Genomic DNA, 17,891 nt, shown 5'->3' on the forward strand with positions numbered 1-17,891 from the left:
GAACAAATTCTTATTTACAATGACGGCCCTGGAACAGTGGGTTAACTGCCTTGCTCAGGGGCAGAACAACAGATTTTTACCTTGTCAGGGGTATATGGTGCATTGTGTAGTGTGTATTGGGTATATGGTGCATTGTGTAGTGTGTATTGGGTATATGGTGTTTTATAAACTGTGTGGTTCGAGCACTGAATGTTGATTGGCTGACAGGCATGATATATCAGACCCTATACCACGGGTATGACAAAGCATTTCATTTTACTGGTCTAATTTCTTTGGTAACCAGTTTTCTTTGGTAACCAACCAACAATAAGGTACCTCTGGGTTTGTGTTATATTGTCCATATACCACACCCCCTCGGGCCTTATTGCTTAAATATATAGTGTGTATAGGGTATTATATAATGTGTATGTGGTACATGGTGTATTATATAGTGTGTATATGGTAAATTGTGTATTATATAGTGTGTATATGGTAAATTGTGTATTTTAATGGGTGAATGTTGTATTATATGGCGTGTATAGGGTATATGGTGTCACCTGGCATCCTACCTGGGGGCATACCTGGTTGACCGGGGTGTCGGCGTTGACCGGGGTGTCGGCGTTGACCGGGGTGTCAGCGTTGACCGGGGTGTCAGCCTTGACCGGGGTGCATACCTGGTTGACCGGGGTGTCGGCGTTGACCGGGGTGCATACCTGGTTGACCGGGGTGTCGGCGTTGACCGGGGTGCCGGCGTTGACCGGGGTGTCAGCGTTGACCGGGGTGCCGGCGTTGACCGGGGTGTCAGCATTGACCGGGGTGCCGGCGTTGACCGGGGTGTCAGTGTTGACCGGGATGCCGGCGTTGACCGGGGTGTCAGCGTTGACCGGGGTGTCGGCGTTGACCGGGGTGCCGGCGTTGACCGGGGTGTCGGCGTTGACCGGGGTGCATACCTGGTTGACCGGGGTGTCAGCGTTGACCGGGGTGTCGGCGTTGACCGAGTGTCAGCGTTGACCGGGAGGTCGGCGTTGACCGGGGTGTCGGCGTTGACCGGGGTGCCGGCGTTGACCGGGGTGTCGGCGTTGACCGGGGTGTCGGCGTTGACCGGGGTGTCGGCGTTGACCGGGGTGTCGGCGTTGACCGGGGTGCATACCTGGTTGACCGGGGTGTCAGCGTTGACCAGGGTGCATACCGGGGCGCAATCCGCGATGAGGCCTGGGTCCAGGATGTCCCTGGCGGGGACCCAGGAAACAAAGGGCTGTGAGACATGGGTTTAGCTCTGGACACATGAAAGGTGGGGTGTAAACAAAGGGTACGGGGCAACAGAAGACTAACAGCAGAGGGGCTAATCATTTTAGAGATGGGAAATGGGCCGATAAACCGGAGGGAGAGTTTGCAGGATTCCACACGGAGAGGAATCCCAAGTGGATGGCCATATCTTCTGCCCAAGACCATACCGGGGAGCCGGGGGCCGATCGGGCTCTCCTCCAGGTACAACGACAGTGGCGGACAAACTTCTAGGCAGAAGGTAGGCCGACCTCTTCTTCCTGCTCAGGGAAAAGCAAGGGCTGATACCCCAGGGAACACTTATATGGCAATAGGCCCGTGGCAGAGCAGGGAAGGGTTTTGCAGGTGTATTCCACCCATACAAGCCACTGGCTCCATGTGGTGGGGTTCACGGAGACCAGGCAGCGCAGAGTAGTCTCGCTCCGACTGGACATTGGACTGGGGGTGGAACCCAGAGGACAGGCTGGCCGACGACCCAATGATCGGATCGGAGATCATGTCCACGAGCACTCCATGGATCAGGGAGATGGGTGGAATACGCCATGAGCTGGGCCGTTTCCTTGGCCGAGGGTAGTTTGGGGAGAGGAATGAAGTGGACGGCTTTGGAAAACGGTATATGGTGTATTATATATGGTATATAGTGTATTATACGGTGTATTATATAGTGTATATTTTGTATTATATTGGGTATATGTTGTATTATATATGGTATATGGTGTATTATACAGGGTATATGGTGTATTATATAGGGTATATGGTGTATTATATTGGGTATATGTTGTATTATATAGGGTATATGGTGTATTATATAGGGTATATGGTGTATTATATTGGGTATGTGTTGTATTATATAGGGTATATGATGTATTACATATGGTATATAGTGTATTTTACAGGGTATATGGTGTATTATATAGGGTATATGGTGTATTATATAGGGTATGTGGTGTATTATATAATGTATATGGTGTATTATATAGGGTTTATGGTGTATTATTTCATGTATAAGGTGTAATACATAAGGTATATGGTGTATTATATATGTTATATTATATAATGTATATGGTGTATTATAAAGGGCATGCAGTGTATTATATATGGTATATGGTGTATTATATAGGGTGTATGGTTTATTATATAGGGTTAATTGTGTATTATATATAGTTTATGTTGTATTATATTATGTATTATATAGGGTTTACAGTGTATTATGTCGGGCTTATGGTGTATTATATAGGGTATATGGTGTATTATATACGGTATGTAGTGTATTATATAGTGTATGTTGAATTATATTATGTAATATATAGGGTATATGGTGTATTATATAGTGTATATGTTGTATTATATAAGGTATGTGATGTATTATGTTGGGTATATGGTGTATTCTATAAGGTCTATGGTGTATTATACAGGGTATATGTTGTATTCTATAGGGTATATGGTATATTATATAGGGCATATGGTGTATTATAAAGGGTATATGGTGTATTATTAAGGGTATATGGTGTATTATAAAGGGTATATGGTGTATTATATAGGGTATATGGTGTATTATTAAGGGTATATGGTGTATTATAAAGGGTATATGATGTATTATAAAGGGTATATGGTGTATTATAAAGGGTATATGGTGTATTATAAAGGGTATATGGTGTATTATAAAGGGTATATGGTGTATTATAAAGGGTATATGGTGTATTATAAAGGGTATATGGCAGGGCATAGAATCAATATAAAACAGCTGCTGTCACCCAAACCGTTTTCCACTAGCTAATTGGTTGGCTCGAGGGTCTGACAGGTATAAATCAAGGCTCTGTTCGCAGACAGGATCAATCAAGGCTCTGGTCCCAGACAGCATCAATCAAGGCTCTGGTCTCTGACAGCATCAATCAAGACTCTGGTCCCTGACAGCATCAATCAAGGCTCTGGTCCCTGGCAGTATCAATTAAGGCTCTGGTCCCTGACAGCATCAATCAAGGCTCTGGTCTCTGACAGTATCAATCAATGCTCTGGTCCCTGACAGCATCAATTAAGGCTCTGGTCTCTGACAGCATCAATCAAGGCTCTGTTCCCAGACAGCATCAATCAAGGCTCTGGTCCCTGACAGCATCAATCAAGGCTCTGGTCCCTGACAGCATCAATCCAGGCTCTGGTCCCAGACAGCATCAATCAAGGCTCTGGTCTCTGACAGCATCAATCAAGGCTCTGGTCTCTGACAGCATCAATCAATGCTCTGGTCCCTGACAGCATCAATCAAGGCTCTGGTCTCTGACAGCATCAATCAAGACTCTGGTCCCTGACAGCATCAATCAAGGCTCTGGTCTCTGACAGCATCAATCAAGGCTTTGGTCTCTGACAGCATCAATCAAGGCTCTGGTCCCTGACAGCATCAATCAAGGCTCTGGTCTCTGGCAGCATCAATCAAGGCTCTGGTCTCTGACAGTATCAATCAATGCTCTGGTCCCTGACAGCATCAATCAAGGCTCTGGTCTCTGACAGCATCAATCAAGGCTCTGGTCTCTGACAGCATCAATCAAGGCTCTGGTCTCTGACAGCATCAATCAAGGCTCTGGTCTCTGACAGCATCAATCAATGCTCTGGTCCCTGACAGCATCAATCAAGGCTCTGGTCTCTGACAGCATCAATCAAGACTCTGGTCCCTGACAGCATCAATCAAGGCTCTGGTCTCTGACAGCATCAATCAAGGCTTTGGTCTCTGACAGCATCAATCAAGGCTCTGGTCCCTGACAGCATCAATCAAGGCTCTGGTCTCTGGCAGCATCAATCAAGGCTCTGGTCTCTGACAGTATCAATCAATGCTCTGGTCCCTGACAGCATCAATCAAGGCTCTGGTCTCTGACAGCATCAATCAAGGCTCTGGTCTCTGACAGCATCAATCAAGGCTCTGGTCTCTGACAGCATCAATCAAGGCTCTGGTCTCTGACAGCATCAATCAATGCTCTGGTCCCTGACAGCATCAATCAAGGCTCTGGCCCCTGACAGCATCAATCAATGCTCTGGTCCCTGACAGCATCAATTAAGGCTCTGGTCATTGACAGCATCAATTAAGGCTCTGGTCTCTGACAGCATCAATCAAGGCTCTGGTCCTTGACAGCATCAATCCAGGCTCTGGTCCTTGACAGCATCAATCAAGGCGGGCTCAATTATGAGTTAATCGTTATCTTCAATGCCAGCCGCCAAATTATAAAGCTCAAAGAGTGTGTATGTGCTTGTGTGTGTGCATTCGTGCATGCTCGTGTGTGTGTGTGTGTGTGTGTGTGTGTGTGTGTGTGTGTGTGTGTGTGTGTGTGTGTGTGTGTGTGTGTGTGTGTGTGTGTGTGTGTGTGTGTGTGTGTGTGAGACCTTTTGCAGTTTAGTGTAGCGATGTATGACTCATCCCCCAATCATGTGACTCATCAATCACTGCAGCTCCTTTCATTTTCCCAAACTCTCTCTCTTCCCACCTCTCTCTTTTGTTTGTCTTCCTCCCTTTTTCTATTTGTTCTCTCTTTCTGATTTTTTCTCTCCCTCTACCTTATTTTCTTCTCTTTCTCCCTCCTTCTTTCATATTGTCTCTGTCTTTACTCCGGGTTTTTTTTCTTCTTCAGATTCACATATTCTTTCTGAGAGTAGAGTCTGACAACCCCTACTTACTTACCTTTACACAGGCAGCCCTGTTCTGGAAGCCAGAAGAACATTCTCCGTTCATATAGCATTGTAAGGTATACAGATCCTCTGGTTTCTCAGTTCCATTCCCAGAGGTCTGCAGGACGAATGGTTGTCATTCTTCATCTCTAATCAAGGACTGATTCAGACCTGATACACCAGGGCTGTGAATACAGGGGCAGCCCATTTCTGATCTTTCTTCCACTAATTTGTCTTTTGAACAAAGAGGAAAGTGCTGGTAAGCAGTTTATAATAGTAATAAGGCTTTGTGGTTTGTGGCCAATACACCACGGCTAAGGACAGTATCCAGGCACTCCGCATTGCATCGTGCTCCTGAACAGTCCTTAGTTACATGATTGGGGGATAAGTCATACATCTCTACACTTAACTGCAGAGGGCCTCACACACACACGCACGCACGCACGCACGCACGCACACACACACACACACACACACACACACACACACACACACACACACACACACATACACACACACACACACACACACACACACATACACACACACACACATACACACACACACACACACACACACACACACACACATATAGAACTCTGCTGTGCATCAAACTGTCCAAAAATGCATTAAAAAACAGAACTTTAATAAAATAGTTGCTTTTATTTTTTCTTCTTAAAGCAAAACTAGTCATGGGTCATGCTGTTATGTACACGTTGCACAGAAGGGCATTTATTTCACATGAACTGTACATCTTACAAGCCCGAAGGAGATATGGTCACGACAACACAACAGTCCTTTCACAGGACAGAGCTTTTCTCTGGCCCCCGAGTTTTACATTCTCACTTTTTTTAGATCACAATTGAGTCGGAGAAACAAACACCACTACGTATTTCTCCTCACTGGATTTTTTTTTTTTTTTTTGTAAAAATGTTATTTTTATTTTTTATTATTTTTTTAAGTAGAAAGACGTGCAGATTTATCAGGTCAAGCTCTCCTAGCTCACCCTCCCTCCTCCTCTCCCCTCTTCCTCTCCTCTCTTCCCCTCTTCCCCTCTTCCTCTCCTCCTCTCCCCTCTTCCCCTCTTCCTCTCCTCCTCTCCTCTCCCATCTTCCTCTCCTCTCCCCTCTTCCTCTCCCCTCTTCCTCAGGGCTCCCGAGTGGCGCAGCGGTCTAAGGCACTGCATCTCAGTGCTTGAGGTGTCACTACAAACACCCTGGTTTGAATCCAGGCTGTATCACATCCGGCTGTAATTGGGAGTCCCATAGGGAGATGCACAATTGGCCCAGCGTCGTCCGGGCCCAGCGTCGTCCGGGTTTGGCCCAGCGTCGGTTTGGGGAGACAGAAGCAGCAGTCTTAACTGTCTGGCCTAGTTAAATAAAGGTTAAATAAATAAAAAATCGTCTCCCCCTCTTTCTCAATATCCTTTGGAAATAATATGACATAGTGACTTCTAGTAGTTGAGAGATGTGACCTGCCTTATAGCTCCTGAGTAGTGAATAACTGGTCCCTCTATGGAAGTCTATCAGGTTGTAACTAAGGAGACCGGGACACATAACAGAGTCCTACTGTCTCTCTCACATCACTATGGGCCCACAACAGGCTGCCTACAACGGAGTCCACCATCAACAACTCTAGTTGATGTTACATAGCTTTGTTTTTGTTTTTCTTGTTTATATATTATATATAACATCATCCCAAACGTTAGTCCTAATCTTAACCCGTCTGAATTAATGTCTTAACTGTTAACTGTCAAGGTTTTTTTTTGTTTCAACCCTGTTTCAAAACCTGTAAACACGAGGAATGCGATCCTAAATAGGTAAAAAAAAAAAGTACTTATTTTACGTTAAAGTCTATTTCCTATGTCAGTATTATTATGGTATTGGTATTAGAACAGGTAGAATCATAACTCCTCTATCTGAAGAGTCCTGGAATCTATGACTGTGTTTGGTACCTTAGTAAGAGATCAGCTTGATGGTAACAAAAAAAAACACAACTCAAGACATTTTCCTGAATCTCTGAAAGGAAAGACGGACGGGTTGGTTGTTTAGCAACAAAACCGAGGCGTGCGTATCTATGGGGCAAAACAGACGGGTTGGTTGTTTAGCAACAAAACCGAGGCGTGTGTATCTATGGGGCAAAACGGACGGGTTGGTTGTTTAGCAACAAAACCGAGGCGTGCGTATCTATGGGGCAAAACAGACAGGTTGGTTGTTTAGCAACAAAACCGAGGCGTGTGTATCTATGGGGCAAAACGGACGGGTTGGTTGTTTAGCAACAAAACCGAGGCGTGCGTATCTATGGGGCAAAACAGACAGGTTGGTTGTTTAGCAACAAAACCGAGGCGTGCGTATCTATGGGGCAAAACAGACAGGTTGGTTGTTTAGCAACAAAACCGAGGCGTGCGTATCTATAAGGCAAAACAGACAGGTTGGTTGTTTAGCAACAAATATAGTTTCGCAAATATATTGTTGCAGCTGTTGGTTAGCTAGCTAGCATTTTTTATTTGCCATATTAGCATTAATACGACATCAGTCAAAACACCTCAAAACAAGACACGGTATCAATAACAAGACACAACGAGCTGAAACGAGCCGCCTACGTTTCCCCACGTCAGCTTCTTGTCATCGTTTCTAGCGATCTGGACATCCAGAATCACAGAAACACGTGTAAATCTGGCCCCATTGAAGCGTACACATCTTTTTGGTGACGTTGTCAGGTAACCCGTCTATAGATGATTCTGTAAACATGAGTCTCCTGTTTGTCGGCACCATGTTGTCGGTTCTAAACCCCCCCCCTCTCCAAACTCTCTGGATGTGCCCCAACGTCAGAGACAGACCTGAATGAAAGCAGACAGCCCTGATCCGGATAGACCGGAGGTTCTGACTCACAACGTCAACATCTCCCCCTCCTCCCTCCTTTCCCTGGTCACAAATAAAACAAAGAAACGACAAAGTGAAAAAACAACAGAAAAGCAATCTTTCACCACCACCCTCTCATTCTTTCTTCTCTCTCATCCAATCCTATCCTTCTCTCTCATCCAATCCTATCTTTCTCTCTCATCCAATCCTATCTTTCTCTCTCATCCAATCCTATTTACTCCCTCTCTTCCCTCCCCTGTTTGGTCCTTTTGTCCTGCAGTACTGTCTGTCCTTCTGTCTCTAGTACATTCTGCGTTTCATGTATATTTTGGATATAAAGTTCTCCAATTCCTCTTGACTGTCCAGCTGAGGAACCAGCCCATCGTCGTCTTCATAGTCCCCTCCCGCCCACCCCCCAGCTACACCCAAGCCCTCAGGCCCTGAGGGGTAGTAGTACGGGGGGGGCCTGGCCCTGTTCTGGGGGGAAAGGGGTTTAGGCAGGGGCTGATATGTCCGGGGGTGTGGCAGGATGTAATTGGAGATGTAGGGAGAGGAGGGAAGACGGGGCGGGAGGGGTTGCTGTCTCCAGCCATGCCTACTTCCACCTCTGGCCCTGCCTCCGGCCCTGTGTCTGCGCCTGGTAGGCCGAAGCTCGTAGTCCGAGGGCGGGCTGTGGGGTAGCTCCTCCCCCATGGGGGTATTGTCGTAGTACTGGGGTTTGGGGTAGGGGAAGAACACAGGGTAGTACGCTCGATAGGGTTTCTGGTAGTAGGGGTAGGACGGGAAGGCTAGGAACTGTTTCTGTGGTTTAAACCAGACGTCCTTCTGTTTCTGGGGTTTGAACCAAACGTCCTGCTTGTAGGCCTTAGCCTTCGCTCTGTCCTTGTTCCACTTGTTCTTGTAGGGCTGGTAGTAAGGGTCCTTCTTGGGGTTGGAGGAGGCTGTGTAGTGGTACATGGGGCCCGTCACTAGGGGCCGGTAACGCGGGGCGACCGGGTTGCTAAGCGGCGTCAGCTCCTTCCTCTTCTTCTTCTCCTCTACGTTGGAGATGATCTGGACCACGTCGTCGGCCGGCAGGTGCAGCTTGCTGCTGATCTCGATCAGCCTGTCAATCATCTGCTGATCCAGGTCGTCGCCGTCGGTTACCACCTCCTCGGAGCGCTTGTCTTCAGCAGCGTTGGCGCCGGCTTTCTGTCTGGCCGTGAGGTAGGGCGCCCCCTTTTGTTTCTGTCTGGCCGTGAGGTAGGGCGCCCTCTGCTGCTTCTGTCTCCCCATGTACTGCAGCAACATGTCCGAGGCGATGTCCGCCAGCCTCTGCTCCTCCTCTCTAGCCCTCTCTGCCTCCTCCTGCTGCCGTTGAACCTCCTGCTGCTCTGCACGCGCCCGAGCCTCCTCCTCCTCCACCATCGACAATGCCGCCTCCTCCTCCTCCTCTGCTTCATTCTCAAAGTCGTCCATGAAGTTTCCCACCAGGGGTGTGTTGCGTGCCCGCTCCTCTTCCCAGTGCAGCTTTTTCCCAGCTTGTGCCAGCTGGGTGTTATAGGCCTTATACCCCTTCAGAGGGGGAAGAATCTCGTTGTCTTGGAGACCGAGGTCTATGTTCTGGAAGTAGCCCCGAGCCTTCCGCTGGAGGTCAATAGGCCTCCCCTCCTCTCCTGTCCTACTCCCCTCTGCTCTTTTCTCCTTCTCACCTCCCCATCTCCCTGCTTCACCTTCCTCCTCCTCCTCTTCCTTCTGCTGTCCTCCCTCCTCACTCCCACCACCAGCTCTGTCCCCCTCTATCTCTAGAAGCCAGCCTCTGTCCTCCGACCTCTTCTTCTCCTCCCTCTCCTCCTCTTCCTCTATCTCTCTTAACTCCTCTCCCAGAGCTACTGCCACTAGTGCTGGTCCTAGTTGTTCCATATTTCTCTCTCCCACCCTCCTTTCCTCCTCCTCCTCCTCTCTCCCAACCTCTCTCCTTGTCTCCTCATCCCTTCTCTCCTCCAAAGGGACTGGGTCCCCCTCTCCTCTCTCCTGTGTCTGTCCTCTCCTAGTGTGGTCCAGGGCCTCCAGTAGCATAGCGGCTAGAGCCCGGGCAGGGTCCATGTTTGTGGGGCCACCATAGCTCTGTTCCTGGCTCTGTACCTGGTCCTCTATCCGGTCCTGGGTCTGGTCCAAGGGGTGGTGGAGGGGGCTGGGGCTGATTTCTAGAGGGCTATGGAGGGGGTTGAGGCTGTCCTCTTTATGGTGAGTCCTAGAGTGCCCCTCCCCCTGCCCATCCCCACCCACAGGGGTGGCGGTCAGCCGTGGAGTGACAGTGAGCAGGACCAATAGGACGAGTCGGGCTGTGGAGGGTGCGTCGTGACTGGTCATGACCATGCAGAATGGGCAGGAGGGGGGTCCGAGCACCTGTAGGGGGGGGGGGGGGGACATTGAGCAGACTGTTTAAGAATACGGTGACATTTACCATGCTGTATTGTCGTCATAATCTGAGAAGGGAGGGAGGCAGGGAGGGAGCAGGGAGGGAGCAGGGAGGGAGGGAGATGGAGTAGGGAGGGTGGGAGGGAGCAGGGAGGGAGGGAGGGAGGGAGGGAGCAGAGAGGGGGGAGGCAGGGAGCAGGGAGGGAGGAGAGGGAGTAGGGAGGGTGGGAGGGAGCAGGGAGGGAGGGAGGGAGGGAGGGAGGGGGGAGATGGAGTAGGGAGGGTGGGACGGAGCAGGGAGGGGGGAGATGGAGTAGGGAGGGAGGGAGGGAGGGAGGGAGGGGGCAGGGAGGGATCAGGGAGGGAGGAGATGGAGTAGGGAGGGAGAGAGCAGGGAGGGAGGGAGGGAGCAGGGAGGGAGAGGAGGGAGAGGAGGGAGGGAGGGAGGGAGGGAGGGCGGGCGGGAGGGAGGGAGGGAGGGAGGGAGGGAGGGAGGGAGGGAGGGAGCTGGGAGGGAGGGAGGGAGGGAGCAGGGAGGGAGGAGAGATGGAGCAGGGAGGGAGGGAGGGAGGGAGGGAGGGGGAGATGGAGTAGGGAGGGTGGGAGGGAGGAGAGATGGAGCAGGGAGGGTGGGAAGGAGCAGGGAGGGGGGAGGGAGGGAGCAGGGAGGGAGGGAAGGAGCAGGGAGGGGGGAGGGAGGGAGCAGGGAGGGAGGGAGGGCGGGAGGGAGGGGGAGATGGAGTAGGGAGGGAGATAGCAGGGAGGGAGGGAGGGAGCAGGGAGTTAGGGGAGGGAGAGGGAGAGAGGGAGCTGGGAGGGAGGGGGGAGAGAGGGAGGGAGGGAGCAGGGACAGAGGGCGGGAGGGAATAGGGTGGGAGGGTGCAGGGAGGGAGGGAAGGAAGGAAGGAAGGAAGGAAGGAAGGAAGGAAGGAAGGAAGGAAGGAAGGAAGGAAGGAAGGAAGGTTGCAAACTGTTTCTATAATTTGGACTACAGCCAACTTGTTTAAAGGGATAGTGAGAAATTTGGGTAATTTTCTACTTCCCCTGAATCAGATGAAATTATGGATACCATTCGTATGTCTCTGTGTACAGTGTAAAAGAAGTTAGAGGTATCTTTCCAAGCCAATGCTTACATAACGAGTCCTTCCGACTCTGAAAATACAGGATACGGGACCTGTTCTGTTCCTAGTCTAATACATGCTCCTTCTCAGCCAAATCCTCAGAGACTATAACATGAACGCACACTGCTACGCTGATGATCCTCAAGTCTACATGTACACCCAGCCAGATAGCAACTCAACTAAACTTGGCAGCTGCCTAGGTGACATCAGGGATGTAAGAGAACTTCTTCCAGCTGAACAGCAGCAAGACTGTGGCTTATTGGGTCAAGTAGGTCACCACTGCCGTAAACGTCTGTCCTAAAATTGACGGTCAAGCCATCTCCAATCTCATCTCCATCCCGGGGAGTCGAGTTTGATATCGTTGTTCCATCTAAGAAACATCGCCCCCCGGGTTCAAAGCATCGCTCTCCCAGCCAGATGCATAGAAACTCATCCCACATCTTCTCCCGGATTGACTACGGCAAACACTCGGGGGCCTTTCCAGCCAAATCACTACAGCTTCTCCAGAACACTCTCCGCTCCGGCAACTCTCCGCTGCTTCAAGTCCCCATGACACATCTCCGTACTATGGGGCCTTCTGCTCTCTTTCCCCTCGCCTATGGAATTCTCTCCCTGAACATCTGAGAGGCGCTCCATCACAAGGCCTTAAAACCCATTTCTACAGACGGTCTTTCTTCTAGTCCTAATCTGTAAAATCATTTTAGGATGTATAATTGCTATTTCCTGCCTTGATTCTAAATGTATAATGCTTATATTGCATTTTTTTTTATTTTTTATTATCATTATTTTTTTACTTTTTTAATGTAGAGCTTTGAGATAATACTGTAATGAAAAGCACTATACAAATTAAATGTGTTATTATTTATTTATTATTATTATTATAATTGCCAGAATCTCTCAGTGTCCATTTAAATGATACTACTGTGTACTGTGTATTCCACTGTGTCTGTTCTCTAACTAATGGGTTAGATGTTGTAAAGAGACAGGTGCAGTACAAATAATAATAATAATAATGTGATTTCTATAGCGTTTTTGATTACGGATATAATAAATAAATAAACATATTTAAAAAATAAATGTTTTATCATATATTTTTGTATAGATCCCGTTTATATAGAACCTCCCCTCTCTTGGACTCTCTGTCACGCTGTCCTATTGGATTCCCTAATGTTGTACCGTTTTCTGTCCTATTGGATTCCCTATAATGTTGTACCGTTTTCTGTCCTATTGGATTCCCTATAATGTTGTACCGTTTTCTGTCCTATTGGATTCCCTATAATGTTGTACCGTTTTCTGTCCTATTGGATTCCCTAATGTTGTACCGTTTTCTGTCCCATTTGTCCCATCTTCCTCTCTTTGTTGTTTCCTGTTTTACATTTTTTACCACAATCATTTCTTTTATTTTCTCTTTTTTTTCTCCTTTTTTTTTCTTTCTGCAAAGTGTGTTGAGAAATGTAAAATGGCACTTTAAATAAATCACGATTTGATAAATCTCTATATAGAAAAAACAAAAAACAAACCAATGCATGTGAAAAATATAAAGATTGGAGAGACGTATTCTGTGGTGTAGAAGCTGTATACAGGCAGCAGCAGCGTTAACCCTGCGGAGAGCAGCTGTCGGCCTTATATCTGCTTCCTACTGGCTGTCACATTCAGCAGATAGCCTAGCGGTAAGAGGCAAGTAGCCTAGCGGTAAGAGGCAGGTAGCCTAGCGGTAAGAGGCAGGTAGCCTAGCGGTAAGAGGCAGGTAGCCTAGCGGTAAGAGGCAGGTAGCCTAGCGGTAAGAGGCAAGTAGCCTAGCGGTAAGAGGCAAGTAGCCTAGCAGTAAGAGGCAAGTAGCCTAGCGGTAAGAGGCAAGTAGCCTAGCGGTAAGAGGCAAGTAGGCTAGCGGTAGGAGGCAGGTAGCCTAGCGGTAAGAGGCAAGTAGCCTAGCGGTAAGAGGCAAGTAGCCTAGCGGTAAGAGGCAGGTAGCCTAGCGGTAAGAGGCAAGTAGCCTAGCGGTAAGAGGCAAGTAGCCTAGCGGTAAGAGGCAAGTAGGCTAGCGGTAGGAGGCAGGTAGCCTAGCGGTAAGAGGCAGGTAGCCTAGCGGTAAGAGGCAGGTAGCCTAGCGGTAAGAGGCAAGTAGCCAAGCGGTAAGAGGCAAGTAGCCTAGCGGTAAGAGGCAGGTAGCCTAGCGGTAAGAGGCAAGTAGCCTAGCGGTAAGAGGCAAGTAGCCTAGCGGTAAGAGGCAAGTAGGCTAGCGGTAGGAGGCAGGTAGCCTAGCGGTAAGAGGCAGGTAGCCTAGCGGTAAGAGGCAGGTAGCCTGCGGTAAGAGGCAGGTAGCTTAGCGGTAGGAGGCAAGTAGCCTAGCGGTAAGAGGCAAGTAGCCTAGCGGTAAGAGGCAAGTAGCCTAGCGGTAAGAGGCAAGTAGCCTAGCGGTAAGAGGCAAGTAGCCTAGCGGTAAGAGGCAGGTAGCCTAGCGGTAGGAGGCAGGTAGCCTAGCGGTAAGAGGCAAGTAGCCTAGCGGTAAGAGGCAGGTAGCCTAGCGGTAAGAGGCAAGTAGCCTAGCGGTAAGAGGCAAGTAGCCTAGCGGTAAGAGGCAAGTAGCCTAGCGGTAAGAGGCAAGTAGCCTAGCGGTAAGAGGCAAGTAGCCTAGCGGTAAGAGGCAAGTAGCCTAGCGGTAAGAGGCAAGTAGCCTAGCGGTAAGAGCGTTGGACCAGTAACTCGTCAAGTTCGCCAGTTCAAATCTCCAAGCCAACAAGGTGAATAATCTGTTAATGTGCTTTAGAACAAGGCACTTCCCCCTAATTGGTCCCGTGTGGATCAGCTGGTTGAGCATGGCACTTGCAGCGCCAGGGTTGTGGGTTTGATTCCCATGTGAAAATGTATGCACTCATTGCTCATTACTGTAAATCGCTCTCGAGCATCTGCTGAATGACTGACATGTGAACACTCCGGGGGTTGCCGTTGGTAACGGCTGATCCCTGGCCGTGACCTCAATCTCCGAACCTGTCTCAGGGGACATTTTACATGGGTGAAAAAGGACACATATAATTACCCCACTCTAAAGGACATTATCTGATGACTAATTTTGGTTTTCCCAGAAGTAAAATTATCATGTGTCACTTTTGGGGGGAATGCTGTTAACAATTGTGGAAGCGAAGTCTCCCTCCCTCGCAAAGGGAAACTCTCGGCCAAACCCTTCCACTAATTTCACCCGTGTTTATCATGGGCCAAACCCTTCCACTAATTTCACCCGTGTTTATCATGGGCCAAACCCATCCCTTCCACTAATTTCACCCGTGTTTATCATGGGCCAAACCCTTCCACTAATTTCACCCGTGTTTATCATGGGCCAAACCCTTCCACTAATTTCACCCGTGTTTATCATGGGCCAAACCCATCCACTAATTTCACCCGTGTTTATCATGGGCCAAACCCATCCCTTCCACTAATTTCACCCGTGTTTATCATGGGCCAAACCCTTCCACTAATTTCACCCGTGTTTATCATGGGCCAAACCCTTCTCTTCCACTAATTTCACCCGTGTTTATCATGGGCCAAACCCTTCCACTAATTTCACCCGTGTTTATCATGGGCCAAACCCTTCTCTTCCACTAATTTCACCCGTGTTTATCATGGGCCAAACCCTTCTCTTCCACTAATTTCACCCGTGTTTATCATGGGCCAAACCCTTCCACTAATTTCACCCGTGTTTATCATGGGCCAAACCCTTCCACTAATTTCACCCGTGTTTATCATGGGCCAAACCCTTCTCTTCCACTAATTTCACCCGTGTTTATCATGGGCCAAACCCTTCCACTAATTTCACCCGTGTTTATCATGGGCCAAACCCTTCCACTAATTTCACCCGTGTTTATCATGGGCCAAACCCATCCCTTCCGCTAATTTCACCCGTGTTTATCATGGCCCAAATAAAATAATTTTATTTTCATCAACCCTAAAATGTAGCCAATGTTGACTTTGTGGCTGTGGAATCTAGTGGAACCCGTTTATCATCCGCACACGGGATTGGAATCACCCCCCCCCCCCCCCAGTTTAAAGCACCTCCTTCGTCGAATCCTGGTTCATAGGCTACAAATAATCAATGATGAAAAACAATCATTCTACGTGAGTTGTTTACACACAGAATCTGTCCACGAGAGATTATATGACGACCAGCCGTGTCTACCGAATCCTATCTGACGACGAGCCGTTTCTACCGAATCCTATCTGACGACGAGCCGTTTCTACTGAGTTCTATAAGACATTATATGACGACATCAGACACAATTCCACAGGAGTCTTCTGTTGAATTCTAACAGATGTTAGAGGAGCCTTTAAATCAACACTTTGTGCAGTACTGGTTTTGGTACAGCCGGAGAAACAGATGGCAAAAATGGGTATTTGTGTGTTTAAGTGTTTAAAATCTATAAATTTTTGGAGTACAAAATTGTAAACTCAAAACGGTCAAAGTTGGTATGTAAATTGCATGGACATATTCTCCCATATTTTCCCGGGGGGAAAAAGCACGGTCCTCAACTCATCCACCAAAACAAGACATACGGACTACCGGCTTCAAAGCGTCATTCATGCGGAATAATGACAGCGACCAGCGACCGTACAACACGGACACAACACCGTACAACGGGTACAACACCGACAGTATGAAGGTGTTCGCGTTCTGTTTATTTTGTCTAGCGGCAGCAACACGCGCAGCTGCATTCCGATGCTTCCATATGGACACGAGCCCGAGTCGTCTGTCTGCGCTGCGCACCAGGACAGCCATGCGTAAAACCGCGAGCCACGTTGTTAATGTTAACCCACTCTCTGGTTCCGTTCAACTATTCACCGCTGAGTTCGTTATTATGACACCTCGCGTCTCTGTCCGAAGTCGGACGGTAAGGTATGTAGAATGTCAGAAAGAGCGTTTAAGGTTTGTAGAACGTCAGAAAGAACGGTCTCTCGATTTTTCCGGATCTGTGTGTGAAATACTCGTCTGTGCTGGTTTTTTTGGGGTGGTCACATTCAGTCGAGGAGCGAGAGAAGAAGGCGTCTAGATTCTATCCGCCTATTTAAAATAGAGCGAATCTGATATATTCACCACGTAGCCAAAATGGTGACGGATAAATGTGTCTATATTGCCTACGTTATAAATGCGCATTTGAATTTTCAAACTAACCATGACGAGTTGGGCACCAATTGCGAGAGAATTTCGTTCTTGTGAGGAAAGCAAATAATAAATATCCTATACCCATTCCGGAAAATATTGTGATATTATGAAAAAAGGCACTAAACGCCAAAGAGACACTCATTTAATCCATGATTCAGGCCCCAGGCTATGGTTAAATATTTAGTTCGGGATTTGTAAGTTTCATCATTTTTTTTACAATAGCCTATATTAATTCTCTAGACCGCTTTCAAATTTGGAGTGTCTTTAACCTAACCTATAGCCTTTAATATTATAACTATAATTTTACATTTTAGCGTGTCGAGCCCAATCACATATTAAGTCTGCAATAGTCATTATAGGCGATATTAACTATAATTCTACATGCCCTTTGCCACACCGTCGCTGCGCTTCTTCAGACTTTCCAACCCCACGAAAACGGGACTTCTTCAACCCTACAGTCTATTCAGATTGTTCAAGATACAATAAAAATGTTCCTTTAATTGCAAACAAATACACAGCAGGGGACAAACCGAGAGTTGTTCCTCTGACAACCTAATTGATGTTTAACACACCGTATCATATAGGTAGTTCCAGCAGAACGTGCCCACACTGACTTCCTCCGTCTTTACGCACTCCTTTAGATGCCTTCAAGTCACTCTGTAAACGGCTCTTTTTAGATAAATCAACCGACCATTATTATAGTTTCCAACCAAGGAGAGTCCTCTAATACTCCTGACGTGTTCATTCCCCAGAGAGTTCAGTTATAATAGCAACATGTATTAGCCAACAGACAACCGTTACCGCGCCTGATGTGGGAGAGAAACAGAGAAAAGGAAAGAGAGAGAAAGAGAGATGGATAGATTGAAGAAGGAAAGAGAGAGAAAAAGACGTTGAAACTCACCTGTATTCCTGCGAGGGAGAAGTGCTGTATCTTGTGCCTCTGGTAGTCTCTCAGTCTATCTACACTTCATAAATGATTCATAAACAGTTTCAACTTCTTCAACCTCTTCTCTCGGGCGACTGGACTATCTGGAAAAAGTGATATTAGTGTTTTATTTTGGGTCAACAGTTTTGTGATGTGTTTGTTTCTCAACGAACAACTGTCAAAAAACACTTCAGTTGTCGCATCTGTGCGTCGTGAGGAGAGTTTTCAGCACCACGGCCAGCGCAACTTTCCTTTATATCCCCCCCCTCCCCCCTGACCTCGTGATGCGGCGCGACTGACGTCAGCTCCATTGATAAGAGGAGATGGAACTCGGAGAGTATGCTGGCCTGCGCGCTGATGAATGAACGGAAATGGCATGAATGAAATAGTACTTTTCCTTCAATGAAAGCAAGGAGAACATTGAAGCTGTGGAAAGATTGAGGGGCGGCAGCCATTTTGTGACTGAGATGTTGTTGTACGGTTAGGTTGGGTTAGGTACCCCTCCTCCCCAGATATACGTG

At 47.9% G+C, this 17,891-nt stretch overlaps 1 protein-coding gene across 1 annotated transcript; it reads right to left on the bottom strand.

Moving 5' to 3' along the window:
* Positions 1 to 5,554: 5,554 nt before the first annotated feature.
* Positions 5,555 to 17,617, bottom strand: LOC129864193 (cyclin-dependent kinase 11B-like). The gene is made up of 2 exons (XM_055936889.1): positions 17,347 to 17,617; positions 5,555 to 10,160 (listed from the first exon to the last, which is right to left on the bottom strand). The coding sequence occupies exon 2, from the start codon at positions 10,128 to 10,130 to the stop codon at positions 8,073 to 8,075; it is 2,058 nt and encodes a 685-aa protein (XP_055792864.1). The 5' UTR covers positions 10,131 to 10,160; positions 17,347 to 17,617; the 3' UTR covers positions 5,555 to 8,072.
* Between the last annotated feature and the right edge of the window lie 274 nt (positions 17,618 to 17,891).

Source organism: Salvelinus fontinalis, chromosome 10, assembly GCF_029448725.1.
Source record: "Salvelinus fontinalis isolate EN_2023a chromosome 10, ASM2944872v1, whole genome shotgun sequence".
NCBI lineage: Eukaryota > Metazoa > Chordata > Actinopteri > Salmoniformes > Salmonidae > Salvelinus > Salvelinus fontinalis.